Here is an 18,846-nt window from a genome sequence, read left to right as displayed (position 1 = left end):
GGTAGTCTATTGCAAGGCGAGCAGATAGGAGTTTCAATTCTGAGAGGTGTCCATGCGGGAAGCATAAACCCTCCTTCCACTCCTGGGCTTTAATCTCTGGAGCGTGGATACAGCATGGCGATAGGCAGTTTTGTCTCTTTGCGTACTGTAACGTGTCCCCGTCATACACAGTCTTTGAGATCCAAAGTTCTACTAGAGAAAAAGGGGAATCTGAAAGGAGATTAGGAATGTGATGGTTAAGTAAAAAATGATCTGATATGTTGATTTATAAAAATAACAAAAAATCGAATAATATTCCTGAAGTGGATGGACTATGTGTACTTGTTTCTTCAGTTTTCCCAAAACCCCATTCTTTCTCCATTCATTTTCCCCATAGGAATGGCTGAACGAACCAGAGGTAACTCATTTCTGTTTTTTAGGAAAGGGAAAGGGAAAGAGGGATACCTAGTCAGTTGTACAACTGAATGCCTTCAACTGAAATGTGTCTTCCGCATCTTCTGAATCAGAGAGGTGCGGGGGGCTGCCTTAATCGACATCCAGGTCTTCGGCGCCCGGGGAACAGTGGGTTAACTGCCTTGCTCAGGGCTACAAGCTGGCGAGCGCTATAGACAATGTCTAACTTTATAAGAAACAAGATGAATCTAGTTTGCCCCAGTCTTCCAATGATTTCTTGAAGYGCTTGGTCTGACTCCTCAGAGCTACGTAATCTGTTGATGCATTATGAGGAAGGACGCCAGTTGGGATTATTACATTGTTGCTATAATAGTCTGTCAAGAGGTAAACAATGAGCTGCCACCTTGGCATATTAATCATATGAATTAATTAAAGGGAAGTTCAGCAGAACCTTTTAATTATTAGACACGTTTAATATGCTGGCATAAAGCAGCCTCCCGTGACTGAATGAGTAAATCAAATCTATTKTAGTGGAGCATTTAGTAAGTATATTTGGGACTGAAGATATTGTTGTCTCTCAGAGCATTATCTGTAATGTGCTGTGCTGCCTGCTGAAGTYATTTTTGTAATATTCTCGCTTCGTTGGGTTTAGACATGATTGTCAATGGCTGCTAATATTTCAATGGCTAAATAACTCYGAAGCTTACTCAGTCCAACCCTCACATATTTGAATGCCTGTCTTCGGGAAACACAAGCAATTACTTGTCTCATTCTGTCCCAAGTATAAAATACATGAAATTAGCTGTAATCCATTGTAAAAACAACGTAAATAGTTTTTAAAAGTATTGCGAAGGTTTTTTCCACTGTTTACACCCTGCACACTGGGAAGTTATACGTACCATCATTTTCCGTAATTTCCGCTGTACCTTCATGCTAACTGGTGTGCTGCGAGGTGAGGTGAAGTGTGAGTTTAAGCTACTGGGGGAGGAAAGTGAATTCCAGACAAGGTAAGCGGATGGATTTGCGCTGTGAGGCGTACACGGCTGCTCTGTGAGACGTACCTGGCTGCTCTGTGAGACGTACCTGGCTGCCCTGTGACGCTAAAGGATGTGTCTGTCTAGTCTGCCTGAGCCGTACGTCATGAATCTCTGTCAGACATAACAGTATCCTCTTCTCTGATAGGTTGATAGTGATACTTGATGGTGGCTCTGCTGTATCCAGATAATCCTGGTCTYCAGTGAAMCCTAAAATAGCTGCGTTCCKTTCTAGGTTGTTCTAGGTATATGATTTAATGAACATATSTTGTATTTTGGSTTTGGTACCAMCGCCACTATAATCAGTGGTGTAGCGGTGCCTGGAGAAGTGGGTATAGCCCAATTTTGCACAMAMAAAWAAWAATMRAKCGGYCCACCCAGCGAAGGAAAGTGTGACAAATTGTGTGAGAAATGGTGACATACACTAAATGACCTAAATTGATCAATCCCATATTGGTCTCTAACAGTCAGGCCAACCCAAGCTGTACTGTGCAAGTAGGCTAATAGTAAGTCTACTATTGAAATAGATAAACGAGGCTGTTAAATCAGAAATTCACAGGTTTCACACTTTTTTTAATAGAAAAACAACACAAATGGATGTTCAAAGTCCACAACAATGCTTAAACCACATTGGGAGACCACCTTTGAGGTCTATGAAATGTCGATATTTTGGGGGCGCAGTTACCCTTTAATTGAAGTGTGCAGACACCTAGCACTGTTTGGTTAGCGAAAAAACACTGTGGCATATGAGATAGAGTTTGCAAAACATTTGCCCACTGGATTAATGCAAATAATCATGATATCATTCTGCCAGGTAGGCATAGTCTACTTTGTAGTTAACATTTAATTGAGAAGGTTTTTAGGAAACCATTGTCATCTACCAGAAGACGGTTAGGCCTATCATTAGMATCGCTGTTTTTCCTGTTCCTTAATTGTTTCAAACCCGGACGTTTTACTTCGTATTATTTTATAATCWTACCTTGCGTGAAAGTAGCCTATAGCCAAAATCCCACCGTAGAAATGTGGAAGCAATTATTTTATAAAGACTTCCTCATTTGCGTTCTCCTGTTCTATTCGTTTTCTTTACACTTCCTTTCATTGTCCAGCAGGCATAGTCCTAGACATATTACCGACCCATGATCGTTGTTGCATCTTTAGATCTACCTTCTATCWWCATTTCTAWCGGATATTTCCATCTCTGTCCATGAAACCACTTGCGTGTGCGGTGTGCATTTTAGAATATGTGTTTCCTGCAAATTGCATTTTGGAACCTACTGCCGTGTGCACATTGCTGCGCTTAAAATGTGAAGAAATAATAGTTTATCGACATTTTAAGCWAAACATTCTGATCTGCTCCGTCAGCCTTTATTAATTGATATGGCGTACACCTCCACTACACTACTTTGATGCGCATCATGAGGCTTAAGAAGTGAATATACACAATGTCCACTGAAAAATACCTGCGTATTTTTTTCCACTACACCACTAACTATAATGTTACATCCAGCTGACCCTCTCAAACAGGGGCTACCTCTGCCTCCTCATCCCCCTCCTCACCCCTCTCCTGGCTAGTCGGCCTGTCTGTCAACATTACATCCAGACCGGGTTAATCCAGGAGCCGTGAGGTATGAAATTCAACATCTTCCCCTTCCCCTCTCTCTCCATTCCCTCCCTTCTCTCCCAGAGATAGAGGAGCACCTGGCCCGGCCTTGACGGCAGCGGCAGCGGGGGAAGAGGGCGATAGTCATCTGTTGTGAGCTACGGGGGTAGTGGTGCGGAGAGAATGGCTGGGGATGGGAAGAGAGTGGCAGAGCTAGGCAGAGCTAGGAACCTGGAATCTCTCATCTGTCGTATACCTACCTGCTGAGCACCTGGGGRAAAAATGGTGTGCCTCCTCAATGTACGGTGTGGGAGAGAGTACAAAAWCACCTGCCTGAGTCTAGGAAGGTAGCTGACTACATGTGACACAGTTGGACCGTTACATGAAGGGCATTTGCACAGTAGCAATTTTCAGCACTGGAGGCCAGGGACCAAAGGGCAACCTGTGATGGCGTTAAATGGATTTGATCCGACTGGCTGTCAGCCAGCTGGATAGGAAGGAAGAGGGGCTGCTTGGGTGGGTTGCGGCAAGTTTTCAGGACTCGGGGCGGCTAGAAGAATTTAACAGGAATAYTGACTTCCAGTCTGACGTGGTATTYTCCGAAAGATCAAATAATATACACTTGTGATAATGATTGTGTGTTCTGCCTTTGTCCTCATCATACCTGCAGACCAGAGACTGAGRGAGATAAGCCTTATACCTGGTTTACCCTTGAGCATGACAGTGACAGGCCCCTTTGCACTGCCTAGCCCCGTAGAGGGGACTCTGAGAGGTGATAGAATAGTGTGTGTTTGTGCCTGCGTGCGTGAGTTAGAGAGCGAGAGATGACCGAATACTGTGTATGAATGCCAGGCTGTCATCAGCATAGATMTGGAGACTTCGCTTCCGTTGGAGAAGACCCACAGGGGGGCTGACCCCTSACCCTAGCCCGTTTAAGTGACACTGATTAGCGTGTGGAATATATACAGCGTCCCTATCGCCCACTGCGCCATCATAAAGACTGCATTGRTTCCTTTGGGGAAAATGGTAAAGGGACTGCAGCCACATAATGTCMTTGAAGACCAGGGGAGATTTTATTAGCTGCGCAGCAATGGCAGCACTGACCTATATTACCCAGGGCTAGCATTTACAATAAAATGGACTGGACTCGTTGGGGAAAAAATCTAAAATGCATTCCAGGTGACTACCTCATGAAGCTGGTTGAGAGAATGCCAAGAGTGTGCAAAGCTGTTATGAAGGCAAAGGTTGGCTACTTTGAAGAATCTTGAAGAACATTCTTTTGGTTACTACATGATTCCATATGTGTTATTTCATAGTTTTGACATCTTCACCATTATTCTACAATGTAGAAAATAGTAMAAATAAAGAAAAMCCCTTGAATGAGTAGGTGTGTCCTAACTTTTGACTGGTACTGTATATCAGACAGATTGATATATACTATAATGATTTTTGATTTATTGCAATTCAGTTTCAGCCCATATCAAGGTTGTGATAGGTATACTTTCTTCATTTTAGATTTTCATGTGATTTCGCCCTAAATGTCACATTTCCATCGACTACTGCAACAGTTCAGTGATTTTTTCCATTGGAACTTTCAGGCTAATAGCCACACCATTTGTAACTGACAAACTGAAAAAGGTCAACSAATAAGGTTTGGTTGAATTTGCTTGGTAAAATTTCTTCAAATGGCCTTGGTGTTCAAGGCAATATTATGTTCCAATATGACTTACCCGATTGCATTTTAAGGTCAATAATTGTGGGATTTTAATGTCATTGTTAAATCTTCATTTAGCTCCCTCAGTTTGTACACTATTGCTGATGAAGAAAATAAAAGGGAAAGCTATGAACTAGCCTACTGCTCAGTTCCTTCTCGTTCTGTTAGTTTATTGTGATTCATTTTATAACCAATGAGGTACTACGTACAGTAGGAACTCTGATGATTTGGTTGGAGGTTTGGTCTTCTAGTTTGATACATCTTATGTTTGGATTGTCTCTTACAACCTGTTATAGGAAGGCAAATAAAAAGTAGTGAGGTACAGACAGCTCCCGAGTGGCGCAGCGGTCTAAGGCACTGCATCTCAGTGCTAGAGGCGTCACTACAGACCCTGGTTCGATTCCAGGCTGTAATACAACCGGCTGTGACTGGGAGAACCTTAGGGCGGCGCACAGCTGGCCCAGCTTCGTCCGGGTTAGGGTTTGGCCGGGGTAGGCCGTCATTGTAAATAAGAATTTGTTTCTAACTGACTTGCCTAGTTAAATAAAAAACAGAGTCTGCTCCCTCTGTCYGTTCCTTTCAGCTCTCACTTGCCTCTGTCTCCCTTCCACCATCTCATCTCATCAGCTCTCCACGGCACATCGATAAGTCACGCCTGTGGCATGACGGGGCCTGGTCGAGGGTCCTGTCCAGCGTGTCTAAAAATGATATTTCACGGCGAGAAAATGGAGGGTGCGAGAGAGAAATATACGCCGCCGCTGCTGCCGCCAATGTTCAAGGAAGCTTTTTGTGCTGGAAGGCACCAACACCTTATTTCTCCCAAGTCCGCCTAAACCCAGTGGATCGATCCATCTGCGTTAGACCACTGAGGGGTGGCTCTGACAGTTGGTTTCAGAATTCCCCTCCAGCTATAGTACTATTCCACTTCTAGAACCAGAACTTTCCCCAACTTCCATTGATCAATGTCTCCACATGGGTTGTCTGGTTAGCTCTGACACCTCTGGCTGGTGTCTCCCTCACAGCGTCTCCCGTCGTCATCATGWGTTCAGCATTGTTTTCCTCTCTGATGGGATTTGAGTCGGTGGTTTATTGAGGGTATTACCAGCTCTTGACAAGGGTTGATGAGGGTTGACTGCTGATTGAGACCAGGGTACCAGGTGGTTAAATACATATTGTGGTGAACTTCACAGTAAAGGCACATCATAACATTACATTTCATATCTCCACATTTTCTCTCCCCAAAAAATTCGAATTCTTCTTTTTCATCACCAGAAAGTGTGAAATGGGTTTATCCTATCTTATCAGGGGACAATACCTCAGATTTTATGGAATATCATTTTTATATTTCCATAATAATAATATTCTTATTTTCTCTTATTTTCATAGGTGTCATCAACAAAGCAATGACACAAGGTATGTAGGGTGCTCATGTTGTCTAGTTTTATGCTACTTTAATGAACTTTATTACAGTCCTGCCATTTCACAGCATGTGTGTGCTCACRTGCAAGCCTGCTTGTGTGTACTGTACAGTATAAGTACATAACAAGATTTGTAAGATATTTTCCATCTGTGTGCGGTGGTGCATGAATGTCTATGTATGTCTGAGACAGGAGTGTATTATTTGAAGGTGAAAAACATCGGGAGACATTGTAACTAGGTGTTGGTCTCTGTGGTCCAGGCTRTGTGAGATACTSTCTGTTTCTCCATASGACGTGAATGACAGGCTTCTCATGTATCAGACATACAGCTCCAGACTCTCCTGGGTTTCYTATTAAACGCATGTTTACACCACGCAGACAGCATACGCTGCTATAGATACAGAAAAGTTCAATCATGTTTTTAATGTGAAACCTTTTAACATGCATGGCTAACAGAGGCTATACGGGCTGTGGATACAATCCGATGTTGATATCTGTGAGCGTTGACAGTGAACAGAATGCCACTCCAAATCCTTGAAGTCTGTCTCCCTACTTCCCTTTTCTTCAAACGTGTGTACACAAACTCACTCACAGATAACTGCTTTTGTTGACATTTTCTCATTCCGCCCCAGCTAATTTCTGTCGCCCATTATCTGGTGAGCGAATGGCAACCTAAGCCTCGGTCTCMGTCAATCCAGCACATACAAAGCAAGCAGCCAGCATTCCCAGCGAAGGCGCCAGGGCTCGGCAGCCTGATAACATTGTCAGTGCTAATGTTCGGGAGGAAGGAGTTGAGTGGCGGCGGGGGTACAAGGCCACTTCTTGTCACGCGGAGAGACGAGATTACACTGTTCAGGCTGAGAGAGGCTGGTTTGGTTAACACAAAAGCCAGCTCTGATCTTCGTACAACCAAAGCAGCTTAACAACAAGGCTTTCTTGGTTSTACTTGGTTCACTTATGTGATTTACTTACTATGATGTGCACCATTCACTGTTGTGTGTATAATTMTTGTGTGTCCTCCTCCTAAGACTGTCTAAAACCAAGCTCTTAGAAAAACCCCTGGGAAAGCTGACTGCCATAAAGAATAAAGTAGGCATATGGTTAACACAAGTATGTATGTAGCACTGTATGTATGTAGCACTGTGCAATACCATATGTGTCAAAGAAAGGAAGGTAAAGACCCTCTTCTCAGCCCTGTCCACCAGCTCCTAGCACTAAGAGCAGTATTCATATCCTGCTGATTTCCYTTCCTGGAATGTGCATTGACCACCCTGCTGATTCTGGTTGTTGTTGTTCCTCTACATGGAATATTAGCTCAGCTATGGCCCCTAGCAGTCTACAGCTATGTATGTGGCCTAGGGGGAAATATAGCAATAGCCACATTACCACACCATATGCTTATTGCTATGGTTCTGGCCAAWTCAGTGGCCTGCTGTGCTGAGAGCTGTGCAGCACTAGTGCTGTCCATGGTGCTGACAAAGAGCTACTCAACAAAAAAAGAAGCGTCCCTTTTTTAGGACCCTGTCTTTCAAAGATTATTTGTAAAAAATCCAAATAACTTCACAGATCTTCATTGTAAATGGGTTTAAACACTGTTTCCCATGCTTCAATGAACCATAAACAATTAATGAACATGCACCTGTGGAACGGTCGTTAAGACACTAACAGCTTACAGACGGTAGGCAATTAAGGTCACAGTTATGAAAACTTAGGACACTAAAGAGGCCTTTCTACTGACTCTAAAAAACACCAAAAGAAAGATGCCCAGGGTCCCTGCTCATCTGCCGTGAACGTGCCTTAGGCATGCTGCAAGGAGGCATGATGACTGCAGATGTGGCCAGGGCAATAAATTGCAATGTCCGTACTGTGAGACGCCTAAGACAGCGCTACAGGGAGACAAGACGGACAGCCTATCATCCTCGCAGTGACAGACCACGTGTAACAATACCTGCACAGGATCGGTACATCCGAACATCACACCTGCGGAACAGGTACAGGGTGGCAACAACAACTGCCAAAGTTACACCATGAACGCACAATCCTCCATCAGTGCTCAGACTGTCCGCAATAGGCTGAGAGAGGCTGGACTGAGGGCTTGTAGGCCTGTTGTAAGGCAGGTCCTCACCAGAACATCACCGGCAACAACGTAGCCTATGGGCACAAACCCACCGTTGCTGGACCAGACAGGACTGGCAAAACGCTCTTCACTGACGAGTCACGGTTTTGTGTCACCAGAGGCGATGGTCGGATTCGCGTTTATCGTCGAAGGAATGAGCGTTACACCAAGTCCTGTACTCTGGAGCGGGATCGATTTGGAGGGGAGGGTCCGTCTGGGACGGTGTGTCAGCATCATCGGACTGAGCTTGTTGTCATTGCAGGCAATCTCAATGCTGTGCGTTACAGGGAAGACATCCTCCTCCCTCATGTGGTACCCTTCCTGTAGGCTCATTCTGACATGACCTCCAGCATGACAATGCCACCAGCCATACTGCTCATTCTGTGTGTGATTTCGTGCAAGACAGGAATGTCAGTGTTCTGCCATGCCAGCAAAGAGCCAAGATCTCAATCCCATTGAGCATGTCTGGGACCTGTTGGATCGGAGGGTGAGGGCTAGGGCCATTCCCCCCAGAAATGTCCGGGAACTTGCAGGTGCCTTGGTGGAAGAGTGGGGTAACATCTCACAGCAAGAACTGGCAAATCTGGTGCAGTCCATGAGGAGGAGATGCACTTGTTCAGTTTATGTCTCAGTTGTTGAATCTTGTATGTCCATATAAATATTTACAGATATTTGTTATGACAGTGAGAGGACGTTTCTTTTTTTACTGAGTTTATATTCCTAATGAAACCTGTTCTGGAGGCTATGGCAGCTACGGCCCCTACCCTTTCTTTAATACCCATCTGGCTCCCTGCGCCTGGCCATTATGACTCTGACACATGTTGAGCCAACAGCCACGCAGTTGCCTCCAGCACCATGTTAGTGGAATAGGACGTGGTGCAGCTGGGTGGCTGTAAGGGGTCTGGATGGATGATGCCATTATAGCAAGGTTGGAAATCACTAGCTACAGACACCTTGGTTCAGTGAGAGCTCATTTTGGCGCCGACACATGCTTCATCACTCACTAAACTGATCTGTTCATGCAGGGCCAAGGCAATATAACCATCATAGACCTGGTACTTCATTTAGTATTTGTCCACTTGAAGTGAGAGCAAACCAAACAAAGATGACATTTAGACCAAGTAATGAGTAAGACTGTAACTTAACCCAGACCTCCATTAATCTTCAGTGATGCAAATATGACGCTTCCTGTCCCTTGACCTCTGACCCCTGTCATGGAAATGCCAGCGATTATCCACAAGGCCACTCTCCAGGAAGTGACCGTTCAGTCACCGCCACCCACAGCCAGGAAAGCAAGGTCCCTAATCCCTAGCTAAGAGTGTTACAGTAAAAACCAGCCCGTCAACGTTCGTTTCAGCCCAGAAAGCAGCGATGATAATGATCTGGTAATTATTTAATTATTTTAATTTCCTGCCTGGTGGATGACATGTAGAGTGACAGTTTGGGGATTAACCTAACGTGAATAACAGCAGCGCCGCGTCCCTATCGTCCTGGAAGGCGAGCGCTGCTGTCTCACGGTGAGAGCTACAGTTTAAGGAGGGGGGGGGGGGGGGTGCAAGGGAGGTGATGCTCTCTGACAGGCAGTCAGGAAGGGGAGGCAAAAGGGGTATAGGAAGAAATGTGAGCGATGTCATTTAATAGCTTAGACTCAATAAGGTGGCAGTTGCAGAAGCGCTGTCTAAATGAATGGTTTCTATTATCTACTCTGCTTTCAGACGACAACAACAAACTTGCCATTTGCTCCCAAATATTATGATCTTTTCTCATTGTCATTGAATGAGAAAAGTTGTAAAAAAGCAAAAACTTTTCAGTKTGACATTTTATGTATTCTATATCTAGTGGTGTCAGCACCCTCTCCTTCTTGAAAGTGTCATTACGGAAGTGATACGGAGTCTGTATTCCTCAATCACTCCGTCTGTAGTGGCTGGCCTGATTGGATAGATTCAGCAGGCTGCTTTTCTGTGGRAATGCTTATCAAATGCATCCGCTTCAAAGCAACGGCACCAAAGAAATGCTTCTGCGGCAATCACAGATCACCTCCATTCAATTCCCTCCATTTTCTCTCATCTGCAGGCGGACTTTGCATTTGGTTGCTTTTGAGAGAGAGGACACCAATTATACTGTCCCGGTCTATGTGAAGTATTTATATCAAAATATTATTGTTTCTATTTGAAACCCTCAGTCATTTATTTCCCCCCCAAAAAAATAAATCATGTGTGTCTAGATTACTCCAATAGTGTTTTCAAATGGTATGTTTGAGCAATAGGTGCTGCTCTGGTCCTAGTTGGATATATCCACTCTCTGAAACTCTGAAAATGTGCATTCGAAATCTCTGCTTCTTTTCTGCCTATTTACCATAGTCCTTCAAGGGTCTCTCCCCTCTCTTCTGAAAAATAACTGTGTGGACAACACTGAGAGTTTCTGTAACCCGCCAATGCAATTGGTTTATCCCCTCAGTGTCCCTATGCATCCCTATACTGCATCTCATTCTGATGACTACTCTTCCCTCTACAGAAGTGCTATGCTGTTATCGCCACACCACAGACCATTGGGGGGGGGGAGGCGGAATACAAATCTAACACCCTATTTAATCCCACAGGGAGAAATAGAGAGAACAGACTACTATCTTTCCACATTTCTTGGCTTTGGTCAAGATAGATTGTGGAGATGAGTATTGGGAAAATGACAGTATGCCCGAWACAATACAGCTTGTATTGACTGATGTATAAACTGTAGATTCAATCACTATTTAATTATATGATTTCCCGCAGCAAATGAACATATGCAACAGCTTCCTTAGTGCTCTGTGACTGTGGGGTTGATTGGCTGGAGAAATGTCCCGTGTAAAATGGAACAGTAGAGTTAGATTAGCTTGAGGCTGTTTTTCTGTTTTACAATTATTATATTGATTTACTCTTTCTCCTTTCTGCTCCCTCTCTCCCTGACTTTTCGCTCTGTCTGTTTGTGGGTTGATATAGTATCTGAGATTAACACCATGAACGGTAGTTTCCTCCCGATGGCAAGGGTATATYGCTCGGCCCATTGCTTCCTACAGTTGCTATCACTGTCATGCTCATTTGTGCTGGTTACACTTAACTTTACGCTCGGTAGGCTATTTTCAGACATCCGATAGTCCATTCCATCAGTGTGTTGCAATCTTATATGCTGTAGCATTGATACTGTATGTTTAACATGGACGTTTTTTTTCATGACTGTCTGGGGAAATATAATTTAGGTATTATATTTCTGTAGACTTCCTGTGTATTCTCAAATGAACCTCAGAGGCTACTGTACTGTAGAGTGTGTGAACTGCAGCATTTCCCAGAAGTGCTAGTTCAGGGGTTCCCAAACKTTTTTGACCCACGACCCCATTTTCATATCAAAATGTTTTTGCGACCCCACCGAGTTATGTAATCAACGACTAATGTTGACTTTTTAAAATTTGGGCTATGACACTTTATTACAAATCAGTCCGACAGTACTTTTGACAGTATTTCAATCTGAAGGAAGTATAGTTTCAAGGGACTGAAATGCATCAGAAGGGTATTGAAAAGTTCAGAAGATCATCATGCCATGCTTTTGTATGGTCTTCTGTGTAGAAAATAATGCACCATTCTTTCTCCCCCTGCCTGATTTAGTGTCTGGTCTTGTCCATTCGGAGTCCTGTACGGCTTGTAGAGGGAAACAGAAGACACATATTTGTTCTGAGAGTCTTATCTTTCAGTGATGGGGGTCATAATATTTTCAAGCTTAAATGATTTAAAAGTAGAGCCACATTTGTAGGAAGAAAACAGAAAATTGCTCTGTTTATTACAACCACGTCTACAACCACACCAAGCGTGATTTAATTGATTTCAGTATGGGAAACGCTGAGCTAGTTGAAACCGAGGGATAATGGGACAGATATTAAAGTCACAAAAGACCGCCCAGACCTATATGGTCTGTCGGCATGGACAGGATTAGTCCAGATGCTGAATATATACAGTACCAGTCAAAAGTTTGGACACACCAACTCATTCCAGGGTTTTTCTTTATTTTTACTATTTTCTACATTGTAGAATAATTGTAAAGACATCAAAACTATGAAATAACATGTATGGAATTGTGTAGTAACCAAAAAAGTGTTAAACACTTTGCTTTGCTTCATCTTGGCCAGGTCGCAGTTGTAAATGAGAACTTGTTCTCAACTGGCCTACCTGGTTAAATAAAGGTGAAATAAAAATATATATATTTTAAACAAATCCAAATATATTTGAGATTCTTCAAAGTAGCCACCCTTTGCCTTGATGACAGCTTTGCACACTCTTGGCATTCTCCCAACCAGCTTCATGAGGAATGCTTTTCCAACAGTCTTGAATGAGTATGCTGAGCACTTGTTGGCTGCTTTTCCTTCACTCTGCGGTCCAACTCATCCCAAACCATCTCAGTTGGGTTGAGCTGACATAGCTTGAGTGGATCTGATGTGAAGAATGGGAGAAACTCCCAAATACAGGTGTGCCAAGCTTGTAGCATCATACCCAAGAAGACTCGAGGCTGTAATCGCTGCCAAAGCTGCTTCAACAAAGTACTGAGTAAAGGGTCTGAATACTTATGTTAATGTGATATTTCAGTTTTAATTTTCAATACATTTGCAAAAAATTCGAAAAACCTGTTTTTGCTATGTCATTATGGGGTATTGTGTGTAGGTTGATGAGAGAAAAAAAACGAATTCAATCCATTTTAGAATAAGTCTGKAACGTAACAAAATGTGGAACAAAAAGTAAATTGGTCTGAATACTTTCCGAATGCGCTGTAAAGCAGGATACCTCAAGATTCCTTTCTGATGTCTGTCTGTCTGTCTGTCTGTCTGTCTGTCTGTCTGTCTGTCTGTCTGTCTGTCTGTCTGTCTGTCTGTCCTACAGGTCGAGCTGGTGTGAAGCAGCCCCGTAACCAGCCGAGGTTCTTCACCATGGAGGGAGATGAAGAAGAGAGCATGAGTGAGTCGCCCCCCCCACCACCATTTCACCACTCCGGTCCCTCCACTTGCTGTTATGCTTGTGAAGTGCTTACACACACTAATAATATAATATCCCTAGTAGTGCAAAACTATTTACTTGGTTATATGTTTTCAAATTGAATACTGTTAGCAATAACACAACCTTATTGGAAGGAATCCAGAATTGTAGGCCTACAATGTATTAAATCTCCTCTCCCTGATTTGTTTGTGTCGGATTGACCTTGAGAAAGTGTCATCAGACTGTGTTTCCTGGCTCAGGAGGGTAGGATCAGAGTTTAATCTCCCATTCAGGGGGAGATGAGGGGATATCTCCTGCGTTATTTCAGACCATTTTAAGAGACGGATTGTAAGCTTGACCCCCTGCTCCCCTTCTCAAAGCTTCTAAAACCCCACAGAGTACCTCCTCTAGGTTCTGGGAGCAGTTATAGTTCAGCCTTAAACTGCCTGCAACAAGCCTGGGAGGGTTATTGAGGAAAGGATTCTCTTTCTATAGTCAAAATACAGGGTTTGCCAACAACAACAACAACACAATTCCAAGCCCAATGAGGCTGCCTCATGTTGGTAAGGTACAGAGAGAGAGAGGGGCTGTATGTATCTATGCCCACAGTATGGAGCAGATGTTGAATTCAGTGCTTTGGCTGGCAGTGCGTTGCCCCAGGACCATCACATAGATCCCATTACACACTTGACAGTTATGATGTTAGGACATGTTATGTGTTAGGACAGCCCTAATCCTCCCGCTTCCCTGTTACACCAAGCCCAACCCAGACGGGAGCTCACTTGGATTACTGTGTTGGTCAGGGACGTCCTCACTGCAGGGAGGGGTTGTTGGCGGGCAGACGTTGCCAAGGTTACTCAAGGGCTTTCTGGTGGATGTGTTTGTGTGTATGTGTGTCTGGGTCAGAACTGAGCATGGTTGGCGACGGACAGTGTTGTCATGGCGTGGTCAATCACAACGCTCTGTTGTTCAATAATCTCTCTTTCCCAACAGGGTTGTAATCACAACTCCACTCCTGTTGCGCTGGGCGCTAGCAGCATTGTGTTTTTTACACTGTTTATATTTTCTCTTGCATGCTTGTTATTTCCTTTACCGCTATATACTCTGTACACTTTGTTTGATAAAATGATGATATACAGCTTGGTCCAGAGCTAAATTAGAACGAAAATAAAATGATTATTTGAATATGTTTTTGACTGCGGTGGTGCATGAAAATCCCAGAAAACACTTGTTTGTTTGTCTCCATTTTGGGAGGTGACGATATCCTTATTTTGTCCCTCTTCTTTCCAAGCCCCGTTGTCGCTTCCTTCTTCTCTCCTCCTGCATTTTGTACAAGGATGTATTTTATCCCTGAGCGCCGAAAGGAGTAACCTATCGAGCTTTTGCTGGAGGATGTTATAAATGAAAATTTACACCAAGTTCCATCAGCTTTATAATCAGGACGTGGCGATATGTGTTCCCTCAACCACAGCTACACCTAATTTATTGATACCATGATAAATACAAGCCTTACAGTTAAATTGGTCATGCAGTCCTTCACAGGACGTTTCTAGAAGTTTTGAGAGCCAGTTCTTCAATAACACAGATGAATAGATAATCAGGAGCCGGATGACAACACTGAAATGTTTAGACATTTTTGTGGAGTTACTTTTGTATTTACACTGCCTAGGTCTTTGGTAGTGCTTATTCCGAAAAATACATGAATAAATAAAATCTAAAGATTTTCCTCAGAAATCAGTCCTTTCATCAAGTTTTATTCAGCCCCCCCTTTGATTGTATTGAAGGTTAGTGGTGATACTAATATTACTGTGTATTTAACATAGTGTTTTCTATAAGGACTACTTATAACTCTTTGAAAATCTAACATACAAAGGAACACACATCACTTGTCCAGTTACAAAGAGAGATAAAGGAATCTCTAAATTTTACATTTACAAGATCCTGCAACGAAGGCGTTGTAAGTTACTCTTTCTGGGCACCGCAGGTTCCAGCAGCACCGACGTTAAGGAAAACCGCAACCTGGACAACGTGGGCTCCTCCTCCAAGGAGGGGTTGGGGGGTGAGGGGGCAGCTCACCTCCCTAATGGGGGCAGTGCAGGGTGTGGAGGGGGCAGAAAGCGTCCCTTAGAAGAGGGTAATAACGGGCATCACAATAACAAGTACAGGCCCAAGAAGCGTAAGAAAATGCCCGGGCCCATTCTGCCCAAAAATGCCCTGATGCAGCTGAATGAGATCAAGCCTGGRCTGCAGTACAAGCTGYTGTCWCAGACCGGTCCGGTCCACGCGCCCGTGTTYGTCATGACTGTCGAGGTCAATGGGCAGCTGTTCGAGGGCTCCGGCCCCACCAAGAAGAAGGCTAAGCTCAACTCGGCTGAGAAGGCTCTGCGGTCGTTCGTTCAGTTCCCCAACGCCTCCGAGGCGCACATGGCAATGGGTCGGACGCTAACRGTCAACACAGACTTTACCTCCGACCAGGCYGACTTCCCGGACATGTTGTTTAATGGGTTTGARACCCCKGCCCCTMCGGAGGAGTCYTTCTACCTGGGCTCTAACGGTACCAATGGCTCCTTCAGCWCCCTGGGACTAGTAGAGTACCCCCTGCTAGCGAACTCAGGTACTACCGGCCTGAGTCAGTCCTCGTTAGGCCTACCACCCACCYCCTCCRTCCCAGCCTTYGTCTCCCCCGCTATTGCCAAGAACCCTGTCATGATCCTCAACGAACTACGACCMGGGCTAAAGTACGACTTTGTGTCAGAGAGTGGAGAGAGCCACGCCAAGAACTTTGCCATGTCCGTGGTGGTGGACACACAGACGTTCCAAGGCTCAGGCCGCAATAAGAAGCTGGCCAAGGCCCGGGCGGCGCAGGCTGCTCTCTCTGCCCTCTTTAACATGCAACTGGACCAGACACCGTCCAGACAGCCCATACCCAGAGAGGGCTTGCAACTGCACCTGCCACAGGTAAGAACTACTACTGCCGACAACACGTTCACTCAGAGACTGTTGAATGACATGATTGTTTCATTTGGTTATTTGAAAAGCTTTACTTTGAATATAAGGCACAGAATAGCACATAGTAAACTCATAACGCAGGACAAACTCCCTCTCCCCATCGGAAATCTTGTGGAGCAGTAGAACAATTGTAGTAGTATRCAGAGACTCGTCTTAACTCTATCTGGGTGGTTTAACCCCATGAAATAAGAGCGCAATGGTCAGATATGTCCGTTTGGTTCATCCTGCATTGCAGGCAGTATTCAGTGTTCACGTCCTATGAACTATTCTCAGTTTAATTGACTTAATGGTTTAACCAGCTCATTATAAGCCTCTGACAGGGCTTGATTGAAAAGGAGACGAGGCTTTGAGAGACAGTGGCGCATTACAGCCTTGAACGTTCCACGTTGCATTGTGTACACTCAAATCTATTTACACATCACTTAATCCCGTACCCCTAATCCCTCCTGCCTGAGATAACGACTGACGAGGCAAGGTCAATGAAACTGCAATCGTAATTAACATCAGCTCCTGAATGCTATTCAAACATACCTATTGATTAGACAAGCTGCCTGCTCCGTTGGCCTGTTTTAGAACAGATCCGTCAATGAAGCGGATGGATGATTTGCGTCGCGGCGTTTAAGCTCCCTGGTGTCTTGTCTGTCACTCATCCCTATCTAAACCCTTTTATCTGCAGTTGGTATGTCTGATCCCTGAAGAAGTAGGCACCACTAATCTATTATACTGCACTAGCCTGTCTTCTGTTCTGCTACCTGAGCTTCGGTTTGAGAAAGCAGTGTCTCTTAGGGGTACCCTGGGTTGTCATTGCCTCTGTGATTTCTAATGTACACGTTCATGTGGAGGTTTTGGATAGAGTTCCAGTTGATCATAGATCAGAGCTAATATGATAAGCCAGAAAGGTGATCATCATAACGTTTAAACTTCTCCTGGAACTTTCCCCTCTCCTCCCTCCCCGTCTCTGTGTATTGCCTTCTATTCTGTCTGGGTTTAGTCTCTGGTTTTAAGGCCTGGGTTTTTCTTCTGATGTCATGATGCAGAARCCCGGTATCTCATGCTCTGCGTGGTGGTTATTTCAGGTTCTAGCTGATGCTGTGTCCGGTCTGGTAATTGACAAGTTCAGTGAGCTGACGGATAACTTCACATCCCCTCACGCACGACGGAAAGTCCTGGCAGGCATTGTCATGACAACAGGTACTGTTAGAATAACTTTATTTCCCCCCCCCCCAAAGGAACTTTTACTTTAACTTGATTGTTAATCTCTGATTCTCTGTCGAATCGAGAGCCCCCCACTGGTGCTGCGTGGATCACAACTGGGGGTTTCATTAGAGACTAATCACAAAATATGTTTGTGTATTTTACATTGTGGAATAGGTATCACTTCACATTTCCTAGTTGATGTTATCACTTCATCATGACACAAGAGAAAAATATGATATACTCTATTCAGTAGACTATGTCGTTCATGTACCATTTTAAACCGTTCTTGTCTCACAATCCACACATCCCACCCAGGCACCGATGTCAAGGAGGCACAAGTGATCTGTGTTACCACGGGGACCAAGTGTATAAACGGCGAGTACATGAGCGACCGCGGCCTGGCTTTGAACGACTGCCATGCTGAGATCATTGCTCGTCGTTCCCTCCTTAGGTACCTGTACGCACAGCTGGAGCACTTCCTCAGGTAAGTCACTGTAACCACGGAGACTGGGTTAGTAGAAACTGACTGATCAACAACGCTCCAAGAAAATGACTTTTTACCAGAAGAAACAAAGGCCAATGTAGAGAAACGGTTACCCTTTTCTCACCACACATCTGTCTGTCCATTTGGCTGGCTGTCTGTCTGCCATAGTAACAACAGAGAGGAGCAGCAGAAGTCGATGTTCACGAGGTGTGAGAACAAGCAGGGCTTCCGTCTGAAGGACAACGTGCAGTTCCACCTGTACATCAGCACGTCGCCCTGCGGAGACGCACGCATCTTCTCCCCCCACGAGGCTGCCTTTGAGGGTGAGACTTCTCCCTAGGTGGCTCTTCTTCTTCTTCTTCTTCTTCATTTTAAAATGCTTCTTCTTCGCCATTTTTAAGGCTTATTTCCTTTCCATGTCATCCACAGATCAGGGAGACAGGCACCCTAACAGGAAGGCTCGTGGTCAGCTGAGGACCAAGATAGAGTCTGGGGAGGGGACCATCCCTGTGAAAGTCAGTAACACCACCCAGACCTGGGACGGGGTGCTGCAGGGAGAGAGGCTGCTCACCATGTCCTGCAGTGATAAGATCGCCAGGTCTGTATCTGTCTTTGACACCACTCCTTGTTACTATGTTTTCATTTTAGCAACCAGTCAAACTATAACCATACAGAAGGTGTCCAGTCATTTTCATGGAATGAAGATTTAAATGTCATATTAAAAAAAACACCAACAATGTAAATCTAGCGTTTCTGCCATTACTGTGAACTTCGTCCCGACTTTTCACAAGTCAGAGATAGCCGCAAAGGCTTTTGCTTGAGCAAGTCGCACGGACAGAAAAAGCCCAGAGAACAAGCCTTGAAGAAACAATCTAACAAACTTTACT

General features: G+C 44.4%; 1 protein-coding gene across 5 annotated transcripts in view; it reads left to right on the top strand.

Moving 5' to 3' along the window:
- Positions 1–18,846, top strand: part of LOC111970956 (double-stranded RNA-specific editase 1-like) — a 62,871-nt gene that overhangs the window by 39,134 nt on the left and 4,891 nt on the right. For 3 of the 5 annotated variants that reach the window (XM_023997740.2, XM_023997741.2, XM_023997737.2), the window contains 6 exons: positions 13,177–13,251; positions 15,254–16,227; positions 17,355–17,469; positions 17,791–17,959; positions 18,128–18,282; positions 18,389–18,557. In XM_023997740.2, the coding sequence (XP_023853508.1) occupies positions 13,224–13,251; positions 15,254–16,227; positions 17,355–17,469; positions 17,791–17,959; positions 18,128–18,282; positions 18,389–18,557 (1,610 nt within the window). In that variant the 5' untranslated portion in view covers positions 13,177–13,223. Of the gene's footprint in view, positions 1–6,127; positions 6,155–13,176; positions 13,252–15,253; positions 16,228–17,354; positions 17,470–17,790; positions 17,960–18,127; positions 18,283–18,388; positions 18,558–18,846 lie in introns of all 5 variants that reach the window. The other 2 variants (XM_023997739.2, XM_023997738.2) reach the window with 1 other exon arrangement.

This window comes from Salvelinus sp. IW2-2015, linkage group LG12, assembly GCF_002910315.2.
Source record: "Salvelinus sp. IW2-2015 linkage group LG12, ASM291031v2, whole genome shotgun sequence".
NCBI classification, from domain to species: domain Eukaryota; kingdom Metazoa; phylum Chordata; class Actinopteri; order Salmoniformes; family Salmonidae; genus Salvelinus; species Salvelinus sp. IW2-2015.
Note: the sequence above shows the minus strand (reverse complement) of the source record. Positions and strands in the feature narration are given on the sequence as shown.